The sequence below is a fragment of the Fringilla coelebs genome (assembly GCF_963513975.1).
Source record: "Fringilla coelebs genome assembly, chromosome: 5".
Lineage (NCBI taxonomy): Eukaryota > Metazoa > Chordata > Aves > Passeriformes > Fringillidae > Fringilla > Fringilla coelebs.
Genome location: NC_140033.1, coordinates 268,202 through 281,924, shown reverse-complemented (window position 1 = coordinate 281,924; position 13,723 = coordinate 268,202). Strand labels below are relative to the sequence as shown.

The window sequence follows — 13,723 nt, the reverse complement described above, 5'->3', positions numbered from 1 at the left end:
CGGGGGCACCTGGGGACAAGGGACTGTGGGGCCCTGGGATCTCCGGGGCCCCCAGGGCAGGGGTGACACGGGGACGCGGCCCCGGTGACTCAGTGGCAGTTGATGACTCGCTGGTGGCCTTGCCACCCCCCCCCGGCCTGGTGTGACCCCGACACTTCCAGTCCAGCTGGGGACACGGGGGTGGCCAGGACCCCCAGTAAAGGGGAAAAGGGACGGGGAGACAAGAACAAGGGGGACAAAGGGGACAGGGAGGGGGCAATAAGGCTGGGGGAAAAGGAGACACAAGGATGAGGGGGACAGGGACACGGTGTGTCACACACGGGTGTCACTGGCAGTGTCACTCTGTGTCCCCAGCAGCCCCACGGCAGGGACACCCTGGGAGGAGGTGGCTGTGGGGCAGGGCCACCCCCGGGTCACGGCCACACGGGACCACCGTGACCCAGCTGGGACCTGCGGGGGCTGGGGGAGACACAGGGGGGACCCACGGGACCCGAAACCCCTGGGGGTCTCCACCACCCCTCCCTGGGCCCCCCTGCCCCCCAGTCCAGGGGAGATGTTTTGGGGTCACCGAGGTGGGGGGTGGCACCGAGAGCCCAAATTTTCCTCAGAAAACCCATTTTTATTAAAACCCAGGAAGACACAGAGCCACGGGGGGGGGAGCACCCCCAAATCCTGGGGGGAGCCAGGAGGGACCCAGGGCTGGGTCCCACCCACAGGCCCCCCCAGAGCACATGGGGGCAGCACCCCAAAACCCCCCTGTAAGGTTTGGGGCCCCCAGCACCCCCAGGGGGGTTTTTGGGGTGCCAGGGGAGTTTTGGGGTGCTCAGCTCTCGAACCACTTTCCCGCCCGGGCCGTGGGGGGGTTGCTCCCCAAAATCTTCCTCTTGTACCTCTCCACCAGCTCCTGGAACCGTGCCTCGGCCCCCCCGGGGCCCCCCCGGCGCCGCCGCTGGCCCTGGGGGACACAGGGGTCAGGGGACCCCAAACCCCGGGATGGGGGCACCACTGGGGGTGCGATTCCCGGGGGGAGACCCCAAATGCCTACCTGGGGAGGGGGCACCCGGAGCTTCTCCCGCCGCCGAGAGGCCTTGGGGGCTTTGGGGGGCTTGGGGGGGGGCTGAGCCTTCCCCTTGTCCCGTTTCCTGGCAGGAAAAAAGGGGAAATTGGGAAAAGGGGGAATTTGGGGGGAGACCCCAGGGTGCCCTGAGGGGCAGGGACCCCAGGGGAGGGGAAAGGAAATGGGAAGGAAAAGGGTTTGGAGAAAAGAGGGGAGAAAAGAGAGGGAAAAGGGAGGGAATGGGGTGGGAAAAGGGATGGGGAAGGAAGGGGAAACAGGGGGGGAAAAGGGGAAAAGGGTGGGAAAGAAGGAAAAGGAAATGAGAGAGAAAAGGGGGAGGCAAAGGGGAAGGAAAAGGGCAGAAATGAAGGAATAGGAGGTAGGAAAAGGGGTGGAAGGGAGGAAAAGGGGACCAAAAAAGGGGAAAAAGGAAAGGGAAATGGGGAGAAAACCGAGGGTGAAAGGGGAGACAAGGGGGTAAGGCCGGGGCACAGCCCCCTCACCTGATTTTGGGGCCGCGGTGGGAGGGCACTGCCAGCACCCTGGGGCGGGGGGCGCCGGGAGCCCCCCTGAGCCCCGGGCCCTGCGTGCGGAACCCGGCCCAGGGGGTCCCGGGGGGCGGCCCCGGGGGGGGCGGGGGGGCGGCCGGGGGGCCCCCCGAGCCCGCGGGGGGGGCTGGCTGCCCCTGGGGGGGGGCTGGGGCTCCCTGGGGACCCTCTGGGGGTCCTGCAGCCGCCTTGGCCTTGGCCTTGAGCTGTGGGGAAAGGGGGGTCAGGGCTGGGGGCAGTGTGGGGTCAGTGTGGGGTCAGGGCTGGGGTCAGGGCTGGGGTCAGGGCAGGGGTCAGGGCAGGGGTCAGGGCTGGGGGCAGTGTGGGGTCAGTGTGGGGTCAGGGCTGGGGGCAGTGTGGGGTCAGTGTGGGGTCAGGGCTGGGGTCAGTGTGGGGTCAGTGTGGGGTCAGGGCAGGGGTCAGGGCTGGGGTCAGGGCTGGGGTCTGGGCTGGGGTCAGTGCTGGGGTCAGTGTGGGGTCAGTGTGGGGTCAGGGCAGGGGTCAGGGCTGGGGTCAGGGCTGGGGTCAGGGCTGGGGTCAGTGTGGGGTCAGTGTGGGGTCAGTGTGGGGTCAGGGCTGGGGTCAGGGCTGGGGTCAGGGCTGGGGTCAGGGCTGGGATTAGGGCTGGGGTCAGGGCTGGGGTCAGGGCTGGGGTCAGGGCTGGGGTCAGTGTGGGGTCAGTGTGGGGTCAGGGCTGGGGGCAGCGTGGGGTCAGTGTGGGGTCAGGGCTGGGGTCAGGGCTGGGGTCAGGGCTGGGGTCAGTGGGGGGTCAGGGCTGGGATCAGGGCTGGGGTCAGTGTGGGATCAGTGTGGGGTCAGGGCTGGGGGCAGGGCTGGGGGCAGTGTGGGGTCAGTGTGGGGTCAGGGCTGGGGTCAGGGCTGGGGTCAGTGGGGGGTCAGGGCTGGGGTCAGGGCTGGGGGCAGGGCTGGGGGCAGGGCAGGGGTCAGGGCTGGGGTCAGGGCTGGGGTCAGGGCAGGGGTCAGGGCTGGGATCAGGGCTGGGGTCAGTGTGGGGTCAGTGTGGGGTCAGTGTGGGGTCAGTGTAGGGTCAAGGCTGGGGTCAGGGGAGGGGTCAGTGTGGGCTCAGGGCAGGGGTCAGGGCCGGGGTCAAGGCTGGGGTCAGGGCAGGGGTCAGCACTGAAGGGCCCTGCTGGGGGCACAGGGGTCAGGGCTGGGATTGGGGCTGGGGTCAGTGCAGGGGTCAGGGCCGGGGTCAGGGCAGGGGTCAGTGTGGGGTCAGGGCAGGGGTCAGGGCTGGGGTCAGTGTGGGGTCAGTGTGGGGTCAGGGCTGGGGTCAGGGCTGGGGTCAGGGCTGGGGTCAGGGCTGGGATCAGTGTGGGGTCAGGGCACGGGTCAGGGCTGGGGTCAGTGTGGGGTCAGCACTGAAGGGCCCTGCTGGGGGCACAGGGGTCAGGGGCTCCCTACCAGCCCCCGCTGGATCCTCTGCTCCCGCAGCCGCAGCTTCCGCCGGTCCTCGAGCGCAAACTCCACGATGGGGCGCTGGGGGGGCACGGTGGGCACCCCAAAACACCCCAAACACCACGGTGGGCACCCCAAAACACCCCAAACACCACGGTGGGCACCCCAAAACACCCCAAAACACCCCAAACACCATGGTGGGCACCCCAAAACACTGCAAAAATGGGGGGGAGACGACCCCCCAATACCCCAGACACTGGGGACCACCCTGAAATCCCCTCAAGTACCCAGGGGGACACCCCAAAACCAAGAGGACACTTGTAAAGCTCCCAAAACTCTGTGGGGGACACCCCAACACCCCAAACTTGCAGGGGGGCACCATGGAACCCCCTGAGCAATGGGGAGGTCCTCAAAACCCAATGGGAGATCGCAAAACTTCACCAAAACCCCATGACACCCCAAGACAACGAGGGCACCCCAAAACCCATGGGGGACCCCAGAAACGTCCCTAGAAACACCAGGGGGGTAACCCAGAATACCCCAAAAACCAGAGAGTACCCCAAAACACCCAGGGGAACCCCAAACTACCCAGAACCCATGGGGCATCCCAAAACCCCCAGGGGGACCCCGGAATCCCAGGGCTCTGGAAACGGGGTCCCCCGGATCTGGGGTGCCCCCACTGACCTTGTGGGCCCCGAAGAGCTCGGGGTTGTTGTTGAGGCGCCGCAGGGCCCCCAGGGCCTCCTCGTGCTCCCCGAACTCCACAAAGGCGAACCCCAAAGATTTGCCCTGGCCCCGCAGCTCCCGCATCACCCGGCACTGGGGAAGGCATGGGGTCACCCCAGAAACACCCCCTGGGTCACCCCAAAACCCAACCCAAAGCCCCCCTCAGCTCCCGCATCACCCGGCACTGGGGATGGGATGGGGTCACCCCAGAAACACCCCCTGGGTCACCCCAAAACCCAAAGCCCCCCCCAGCTCCTGCATCATGAGACCCTGGTGAAAACATGGGGTCACCCCAAAACCCCCCAACACCCCCTGGAGAGCCCCAGCGTCCCCCAGGGGACACAGCCGGGACCCCCCACCACCCCCTGCACCCCAAACCCATCCTGGGGGGCACCCCAACTCTGCTGCAGCCCCAAATCACCCCCACATGGCCTCCACTGCCAGAGGAGAGCACACAGAGCCCTGGGGAACACGAGGGGACACAGGGGGACACAAGAGGACAGGGGGACATGGGGGAGACATGGGAGGATACCGGGGGACACAAGGGGACCCAGGGACACGAAGGGATCCAGGGAGACACAAGGGGAACACGAGGGGACACAGGGGGACCCAGGGGGGACCCAGGGGGGACATGGAAGGATACAGGGGGATACAAGGGGGACACAAAGGGACAGGGGAACATGGGGGAATACAAGGGGACCCAGGGGGACACAGAGGGGCACACAAGGGGGACATGAAGGGACACAGAGGGACATGGGGGGACACAAGGGGGGTGGACATAAGGGGACCCAGGGGGACACAGAGGGACATAGAGGCACCCAGGGGGACACAGAGGGACATGAGGGGACACAGAGGGACACAGAGTGACACAGAGGCACCCAGAGTGACACAGAGGGACACGGAGGGACACGGAGGGACACAGAGGCACCCAGGGGGACACGGAGGGCCCCAGGGGGACACGGAGGGACATGAGGGGACACAGAGGGACATGAGGGGACACAGAGGGACCCAGAGGGACACAGAGGGACCCAGGGGGACACAGAGGGACCCAGGGGGACACAGAGGCACCCAGGGGGACACAGAGGCACCCAGGGGGACACAGAGGGACATGAGGGGACCCAGAGGGACACAGAGGGACCCAGGGGGACACAGAGGCACCCAGGGGGACACAGAGGGACACGAGGGGACACAGAGGGACACGAGGGGACACAGAGGGACACAGAGGGACATGAGGGGACACAGAGGGACCCAGAGGGACCCAGGGGGACACAGAGGCACCCAGGGGGACACAGAGGGACATGAGGGGACCCAGAGTGACACAGAGGGACCCAGGGGGACACAGAGGCACCCAGGGGGACACAGAGGGACACGAGGGGACACAGAGGGACACGAGGGGACACAGAGGAACACAGAGGGACATGAGGGGACACAGAGGGACCCAGAGTGACACAGAGGGACCCAGGGGGACACAGAGGCACCCAGGGGGACACAGAGGCACCCAGGGGGACACAGAGGGACATGAGGGGACCCAGAGTGACACAGAGGGACCCAGGGGGACACAGAGGGACATGAGGGGACACAGAGTGACACGGAGGGCCCCAGGGGGACACGGAGGCACCCAGGGGCCCCAGGGGGACACGGAGGGACACAGTGGTACCCAGGGGGACACAGAGGGACACAGAGGGACACAGTGGCACCCAGGGGGACACGGAGGGACACAGAGGGACACAGTGGCACCCAGGGGGACACGGAGGGACCTAGAGGCACCCAGGGGGACACGGAGGGACACGAAGGGACCCAGAGGCACCCAGGGGGACACAGAGGGACATGGAGGGACACGGAGGGCCCCAGAGGCACCCAGGGGGGACACAGTGGCACACAGAGGCACCCAGGGGGACACGGAGGGACACGGAGGCACCCAGAGGCACCCAGGGGGACACAGAGGCACCCAGAGGCACCCAGGGGCCCCAGGGGGACACGGAGGGACACGGAGGGACGCAGAGGCACCCAGGGGGACACGGAGGGACCCAGAGGCACCCAGGGGGACACGGAGGGACACAAAGGGCCCCAGAGGCACCCAGAGGCCCCCAGGGTCCGGGGGGCCGGCAGGCGCACCTCGGTGATGCGGGGCGCGGGGCCCGCGGGGCCGCGCAGGGCGCTGTGCAGCAGGGCGCGCAGCCGCGCCGTGTCCAGCGCCTTGGGCAGGTTGTGCAGGCACAGCCGCGTCCGCGACACGCCCACGTTGGGGTCCTGCAGCCGCCGCCGCTTCAGCTCCTCGAACTGCGGGCACGGGGTGTCAGGGAGCGCGCCGGGGGCACCCCAAAACGCCCCCGAGCCGCGCAGCGCCCCACTCACCCGCGCACGCTTGGCCATGTCCGAGTCACTGACACCCTCGGCAGCGCGGGAGCCCGGGCGGATGGCTGGGGTGGGAAAGGGAGCTCAGGGATTTGGGGGGCTCAGGGGAAGGGGGGAGCCTGAATGGATGGCTGGGGTGGGAAAGGGGAGCTCAGGGATTGGGGGGCTCAGGGGGGAATGGGGGAGCCTGAATGGATGGCTGGGATGGGAAATGGGAGCTCAGGGATTTGGGGGGCTCAGGGGGGCTCAGGGGAATGGGGGAGCCCGGGCGGATGGCTGGGATGGGAAAGGGAGCTCAGGGATTGGGGGGCTCAGGGGAATGGGGGAGCCTGAATGGATGGCTGGGATAGAAATGGGGAGCTCAGGGATTTGGGGGGCTCAGGGGAATGGGGGAGCCTGAATGGATGGCTGGGATAGAAATGGGGAGCTCAGGGATTTGGGGGGCTCAGGGGAATGGGGGGCTCAGGGGAATGGGGGAGCCCGGGCGGATGGCTGGGGTGGGAAAGGGAGCTCAGGGATGTGGGGGGCTCAGGGGAAGGGGGGAGCCTGAATGGATGGCTGGGATAGAAATGGGGAGCTCAGGGATTTGGGGGGCTCAGGGGAATGGGGGAGCCTGAATGGATGGCTGGGATGGGAAAGGGGAGCTCAGGGATTTGGGGGGCCCAGGGGAATGGGGGAGCCCAGGCAGATGGCTGGGATGGGAATGGGGAGCTTGGGGATTTGGGGGTCAGGGGGGCTCAGGGGAATGGGGGAGCCTGAATGGATGGCTGGGATGGGAAATGGGAGCTCAGGGATTTGGGGGGCTCAGGGGGGCTCAGGGGAATGGGGGAGCCTGGGCGGATGGCTGGGATGGGAAAGGGGAGCTCAGGGATGTGGGGGGCTCAGGGGAAGGGGGGAACCCGAGGCAGAGGGCTGGGATGGGAACTGGGGGAGCTCAGGGAATTAGGGGGGCTGTGGGGGAATGGGGGAGCCCGGATGGATTGCTGTGATGGGGAAATGGGATAATTTTGGGAATCTGGGGGTCAGGGGATAAGGGAAGAGCCCGGGCAGATGTTTGGGGCAGGGAATGCGTGTGCTGGGGGGATCAGAGTAATTTGGTGGGAAAAAAGGGGGTGTCAGGGGGTTTGAGAAGCACTGGGGGGACAGAGGGAATGAGGGGGGGGATTGGGGAGCAAGGGGAAATAGGGGTTGGGGGTCCCCAGGAGAATGGAGAGGCTGGGGGCTCAGGGAGGGCAGTGCCCCCACTCACCGCCCTCTCGGGCCAGGTAGAGGTTCCTGGTGCCGCCTCGGGGCCGGGCGCCCCCCGCGCCCCCCGGGAGCCCCCGGGCCTGCTCCCGGCTCAGGGCGGGGTCCACGCGCAGCAGCCGCCCCCCCAGGCGCAGCCCCCCGCCCTGGGGACAGCGGGGTCAGGGGGGAACCCCGGACACCCCCAAACCCAGAGCATCCCCCAAAACCTCCCACACCCCCACAAAACCCCCCAAACTCTCCCAAAAACTCCCATTGCACCAAAAGCCCCAACTGCCTCCCAAACCCACTGAGACCCTCCCCCCCAAACTCCCCTCAGCCCCTCCCAAACCCCCTCAGGGTCCCCCCAACCCCGCCCAATCCCACCACAACCCTGCTCCAAAACCCCAAACCCCTCCCCAAAGCCCCCCAGGAGCTGCCCCTGAGCCCCCCCAGGACCCTGACACCCCCCCGGGGTCCCCGTTCCCGGGGGTCTCTGTCACTCTGGGTCCCCTCTGCCCCCCAGGGCCCCCCTCACCTCGGGCCCCTCCTGAGCAGCCTCGATGCACTTCTGGGCCCCCTCAGGGGTCTCAAACTGGGCAAAGGCAGAGCCTGGAGGATGGGGGGGAGTCAGGGGGACACGGGGGAGCCCCCAAGGGAGGGGGAGCCCCCAGTGTGGGAGCCAAGCCCAAATGTGGAACACCCACAATTTGGGGGTCTTGGTGTGGGGGAGCAGCAGCCAGTGCCCCCCCAGTCCCCGTCCCACCTTTGGGGGTCCCGGTGTGGGGGTGCAGCACCAGCCGGACATAGCAGAGCCCCCCGAACTGGCCCAGGCTCTCCTCCAGCTCCTCCTCCTCGGTGTCAAACGAGAGGTTCCTGGGGGGGATTGTGGGGCTCAGGGGGGTCCGGGGGTGCCCCAGGGCGGGGGTCCCCCGGCCCCAGCCCCCCACTCACCGGATGAACACAGTCCTGCCCTCGCTCACATCCGACGGACGCTGCCGGCGCGGCCGGGGGGGCTCCTCTGCAATGGGGGGTCAGGGCACCTGGGAGCCCCCCAGGGGCCCCCCCAAACTCCCAAGAATACCCCAGATCCCCAGGAACCTCCCCGGACCCCCAGGACCCCCCCTGGATCCCCAGAAATGTCCCCATGCCCTGGAAGACCCCTCAGACTGCCCTAAGCCCCTCCCCCAAACCTCCCCAGACCCCCCAAACCTCCCCAGGAGCCCCCCCAGCCCATCCCAACCCCTGCAGGAGCCCCCTCAGCCCCCCTGAGCCCACAAAACCCTTCCAGACTCTGCCAAAACCCCTCCAGACCCCACAGAGCCCTCCCATCCCAGAAACCCCCAGCCATGCCAGTAACCAACAAACCTTCCTCATCCTCATCCTCTTCATCTTCCTCATCCTCATCCTCTTCATCTTCCTCATCCTCTTCTTTTTCCTCATCTTCCTCCTGCTCTTCCTCTTCCTCATCTTCTTCCTCCTCAGCTTCCTCCACCTCCTTGTTTTTCCTGCGCCCCAGCCCAGCTCTGAGCCCTGATCCCCTTTTTGGGGGCTGCCGGGGGGGCTGGGCAGCCTCTTCCTCCTCTTCTTCATCATCTTCTTCATCATCTTCTTCATCATCTTCTTCATCATCTTCTTCATCATCTTCTTCATCATCTTCTTCATCCTCCTCTTCCTTTCCTTCATCTTCCTCTTCTTTTTCTTCTTTTTTTCCTTTCTCTTTCTCCTCCCCCTCTGTAAGAACAGGGGGTGGGGGTGGGGGTGGTCACAGTCACCCCTTGCCCCCCTCTGCCCCCCCAGACCCCTGGGGGCCCCGGCCCAGCCCCTCACGGAGGGTGGGGGGGGATTTGGGGTCTCACTGGGGGAGTTTGGGGTCTCACTGCAGGGATCAGGGGTCTCAGGGGGGTTTGAGAGCAGTCTTGGAGTCTCACCAGACGTTTTTGGGGGTCCCTGTGTCCCCTGGTACTTGTCCTTGGCCACGGCCCAGTCCACGGCCAGGGGCCGCCCTGTGGGGCACGGAGGGGGTCAGAGCCCCAAATTCCTCAGGGCCCCCGTGCCCCACAGACCCCGCCCTCCACGTGCCCCTTCCCCAGAGACTGCCCCCCGGCACCCCCAATGCCCCCAGGCACCCCCAGCTCCCACCCCTCACCCCCCATTTCCCCCAGACCCACCCAAACCTCTGATCTCCCCTGCGTGGAGACCCCCAGCACCCCCACCCTCCCAGGGACCTCCCCCAGGACCCCCCAGATCTCACAGCTGAGACCCACTGAGCCCCCCCCAGGAGCCCCCCAGCCCTCTGAGCTGGGCCCCGTTGAGCCCCCCAGCCCCCAGACCTCTGAGCTGGGCTCTGTTGAGCCCTCCCAGGACCCCCCAGCCCCCAGACCTCTGAGCTGGGCCCTGTTGAGCCCCCCAGCCCCCAGCCCTCTGAGCTGGGCCCCGTTGAGCCCCCCCAGGACCCCCCCAGCCCCCAGACCTCTGAGCTGGGCCCCGTTGAGCCCCCGCAGCGCTGCAGCCGCCTCCCGCAGGTTCCGGAGCTGGACGAAGGCGAAGCCCCTCGGGGTCCCATCTGCAGGAGCCCCCCAGAGTGAGCCCCCAGAGCTCCCCCAGAGCGAGCCCCCCACCCGGGGGAGCACCCGGGGGGCTCATGGGTCTGGGGCTCACCAGGCTTCCGGGGCAGGTTCAGCTCCACGACGGGGCCGAAGGGCGTGAAGAGAGCCTGGAGCTCCTCCTGGGAGCACTGCGGGGACAGGGGGACAGGGGGGTCAGGGGGGTCACTGCGGGGACAGGGGGGTCACTGCGGGGATGGGGGGGTCACTGCGGGGATGGGGGGGTCACTGCAGGGACAGGGGGACAGGGGGGTCACTGTGGGGACAGGGGGTCACTGTGGGGATGGGGGGACAGGGGGTCAGTGCGGGGATGGGGGGGGACACTGCGGGGACAGGGGGACAGGGGCGTCACTGCGGGGACAGGGGGACAGGGGGTCACTGTGGGGATGGGGGGGGGGGGTCACTGCGGGGACAGGGGGGACAGGGGGTCAGTGCGGGGATGGGGGGGGTCACTGTGGGGGCTGGGGGGGTCACTGTGGGGACAGGGGGGTCACTGCGGGGGCTGGGGGTTCACTGTGGGGACAGGGGGACAGGGGGGACAGTGTGGGGACAGGGGAGGTCACTGTGGGGACAGGGGGGACAGGGGGTCACTGTGGGGACAGGGGGACAGGGGGGACAGGGGGTCACTGTGGGGATGTGGGGGTCACTGTGGGGACAGGGGGGGTCACTGTGGGGACAGGGGGGGGTCACTGTGGGGACAGGGGGGACAGGGGGTCACTGTGGGGACAGGGGGTCACTGTGGGGACAGGGGGTCACTGCGGGGGCTGGGGGGACAGGGGGTCACTGTGGGGATGGGGGGGTCACTGCAGGGACAGGGGGTCACTGTGGGGGCTGGGGGGCCCTGGGGAGAGGGCAGCAGTGGGGGGCTCTGGGGGCACTGGACATGAGAGATATCAGAGGTTTGGGGGTCCTGGGGGCTTCAGGGGCTGTGGGGGAGGAGCCTTGGGAGGAATGGGAATGGGGTCACTGGGGGGGGGTCCATGGAGAGATGGGGGTCCCCGGGGGTTGGGGGCCCTCGGGGGGTCCCCGGGGGTTGGGGGCCCTCGGGGGGGTTCGGGGTGCCCTCACCTGGAAGCTGAGGTTGCGCAGGATCAGCCGCGCCTTGCGGGAGGGGCCCCGCGGCCTCTTGGCCCGGGGGGGTTCCGGGGGGGGCTCTCCCCGCGCCCCCCGGGCCCCGCGGCTGTCCGTGCCGGTGCCGGTGCCGGCGGGCCGGGCCCGCGGCCGGGCGGGGCTCACGGGCAGGCGCCGCCCGCCCAGCGCGGGGGGCTCCCGCAGCGCCCGCGCCGCGTCCTCGGCCAGCGAGAAGGTCACGTACCCGAACCCGCGGCATTTCGGGGAGCCTGGGGGCGGGGGGCGTCAGGGGCCGGGGGGCGTCAGGGGCCGGACACCTCCGGCAGCACGGCCCCCCAACCCGGCCCTGCCCCCAGAGCCCCGCTCCGGACACAGCCGAGCCCCCCCATCCTGCCCCCCAAATTCCTGCTCCCAGAGCCCCCAGCCCCAAATCCCAGCCCCAGCCCCCAGCTCAGACCCCGCTCCTTAATGTCACACCCACTTTCAAGACCCCACTCCCATCCCCCTGGATCCCCCCAAATCGCAATCCAAGCCCCCCCATTCCCCTCAGCCCCCCAAACTCCGGCCTCGGAACCCCCCAGACCCCAGCCCCAAATCCCTCTGTGCCCCCAGACCCACCCCAGCCCCGGGCGCCTCAGCTCCCAACCTCCGCCCCCAGATCCCACTCCCAGCCTTCCCAAGGCCCCCAGACCCCGCTCTCAGCCCCAGATCCCCCCCAGACCCCATTTCCAGCCCCAGATCCCCCCCAGACCCCATTTCCAGCCCCTGAAGCCCCCCGAGACCCCGCTCTCAGCCCCAGATGCCCCCCAGACCCCATTTCCAGCCCCTGCAGCCCCCCAGACCCCATTTCCAGCCCCAGATCCCCCCCCAGACCCCATTTCCAGCCCCTGCAGCCCCCCCAGACCCCATTTCCAGCCCCAGATCCCCCCCCAGACCCCATTTCCAGCCCCTGAAGCCCCCCGAGACCCCGCTCTCAGCCCCAGATCCCCCCCAGACCCCATTTCCAGCCCCTGCAGCCCCCCCAGACCCCGCTCTCAGCCCCAAAGCTGGCTCTCAGAGCTGCTCAGACCGCGCCAAATCCCGCTCCCCGCTCCCTCCCGCCCCCACCCTGACGCTGACCCTTCTCGGTGACCACGAAACAGCGGCGGACCGGCCCCAGGTGCCCGAAGAGCCGCTCCAGGAGCGCGGCGGTGGCTCCGGTGGGGAGGCCCCGCACCAGCACCGTGCGCGCCTCGGGCGCCGCCATCTTGGCCCGCGGGGGATGCCGGGAGCGGGGCGGAGCGGCGCCCGGGGGCGGGGCGGGGGGAGAGCGCCCCCTGGCGGCGCGGAGGACCGAGGGGCCGGGGCACCCGGGGGGATCGGGGGGGACAGCGGGGTCGGGGGGCTCCGGGACCCCGCAGCACAGCCCAGAGGGGTCGTGGGGGCTCGGGAGGACCCACCCCGCGGAAAGGGGGTCGAGAGGTCCTTGGGGTACCGTTCCAGAGACGGGGGCGCGTTCGGGGGTCCCGTGTCGGAGTTGGGGGGGGTCAGAGGGGTCCCGCCCCGGGTCTGGGGGTGCTCACGGGTCTGCCCGGGGGTGTCACACACATCCTGCGCACGTGGCACTTTATTGGGTACACGTCGGGGGGAAACTGGGGGGGCCATGGGGGATTTTGTGGGGCCCCAGGTCGTCACCAACATTTGGGGGTCTCGGGGAATTGGGGGCACTTTGTTACCCGTATTGGGGGGTCACAGGGACCTGAGGGGCGTCTGGGGGGTCCCCAGATTGGCACCAGCACTTGGGAGGTTCAAAGGTATTGGGGGGGGGGGGCATTTCTTACCCGTATTTGGGGGGGTCTCATGGAATTGGGGGGTCCCCAGATTGGCACCAGCACTTAGGGGTCTCGAGGATTTGGGGGACAGCTGGGGAGGTCCCCAGATTGGCACCAGCGATTGGAGGGCTCGAGGCTTTGGGTGGGGCACTTCGTTACCCGTATTTGGGGGGTCTCAAGGACTTGGGGGGGTGGCTTGGGGGGTCCCCAAGTCCTTAGCAGCACCTGGGGGGCTCAGCTGGGGCGGGCAGTTTGCCACTCCTCTTCGGGGGGACTTGGGAACTTGGGGGGATCCCCAGATTGTCACCAGCACTTGGAGGGTCTCAGGGACATGGGGGGGGGGCAGTTTGTTACCCGTATTTGGGGGTCTCGGGGACCTGGGGGGGCACCTTGGGGGTCCCCAGGTTGTCATCAACACTTGGGGGTCTCGAGGACATGGGGAGGGGTATCCCCGGATTGTCACCCATATTGGGGGGGTCTCAGGGACCTGGGGAGTCCCCAGATTGTCACTAGCACTTGGGGGGGAGGGGTCTCAGGAGTTTGGGGGTCCCGATGCTGTCACCCTCGGCTGGGTGTCTCAGGGACTCGGGAGGGGCTCAGGGGGTCTCCCCGCTGCACCCTACAAGTCTATGGTGTCACTGCCGGGGCTGCGGCCGCCGCCGCCCGCGGGGGGCTCGGGGGGCCCGGGGGGGGCCGGCCCGGGCCGGGGGCTGCCCTCAGCCCAGCTCTGCGACGGCCGCAGCGGGGGCGGCGCGGCCCGGGGGGGGCCCTGCGCGGGGGTCCCGGGGGTCGGCTCCCCCCGGGAGGGTCCCCGGGCCGAGGGGGCAGCGCCGGGATCCCCCTCCCGGGCCGGCCCCGGGCCCCCCCCGCAGGAGGCGGCGCGGGACAGCCCGGGGGGGCGGGGGG

The 13,723-nt window shown here is 68.8% G+C and overlaps 1 protein-coding gene across 1 annotated transcript; it reads right to left on the bottom strand.

The window, feature by feature from the left end:
* Positions 1 to 168: 168 nt before the first annotated feature.
* Positions 169 to 12,252, bottom strand: RBM28 (RNA binding motif protein 28; the record flags this gene model as incomplete). Its single annotated transcript, XM_084205719.1, has 17 exons — positions 169 to 955; positions 1,046 to 1,142; positions 1,561 to 1,811; positions 3,031 to 3,105; positions 3,709 to 3,843; positions 5,866 to 6,030; positions 6,106 to 6,170; positions 7,355 to 7,496; positions 7,868 to 7,941; positions 8,096 to 8,205; positions 8,284 to 8,350; positions 8,698 to 9,063; positions 9,261 to 9,335; positions 9,803 to 9,895; positions 9,991 to 10,066; positions 11,004 to 11,275; positions 12,126 to 12,252. The coding sequence occupies 17 exons, from the start codon at positions 12,250 to 12,252 to the stop codon at positions 824 to 826; spliced, it is 2,322 nt and encodes a 773-aa protein (XP_084061845.1). The 3' UTR covers positions 169 to 823.
* Positions 12,253 to 13,723: the final 1,471 nt, after the last annotated feature.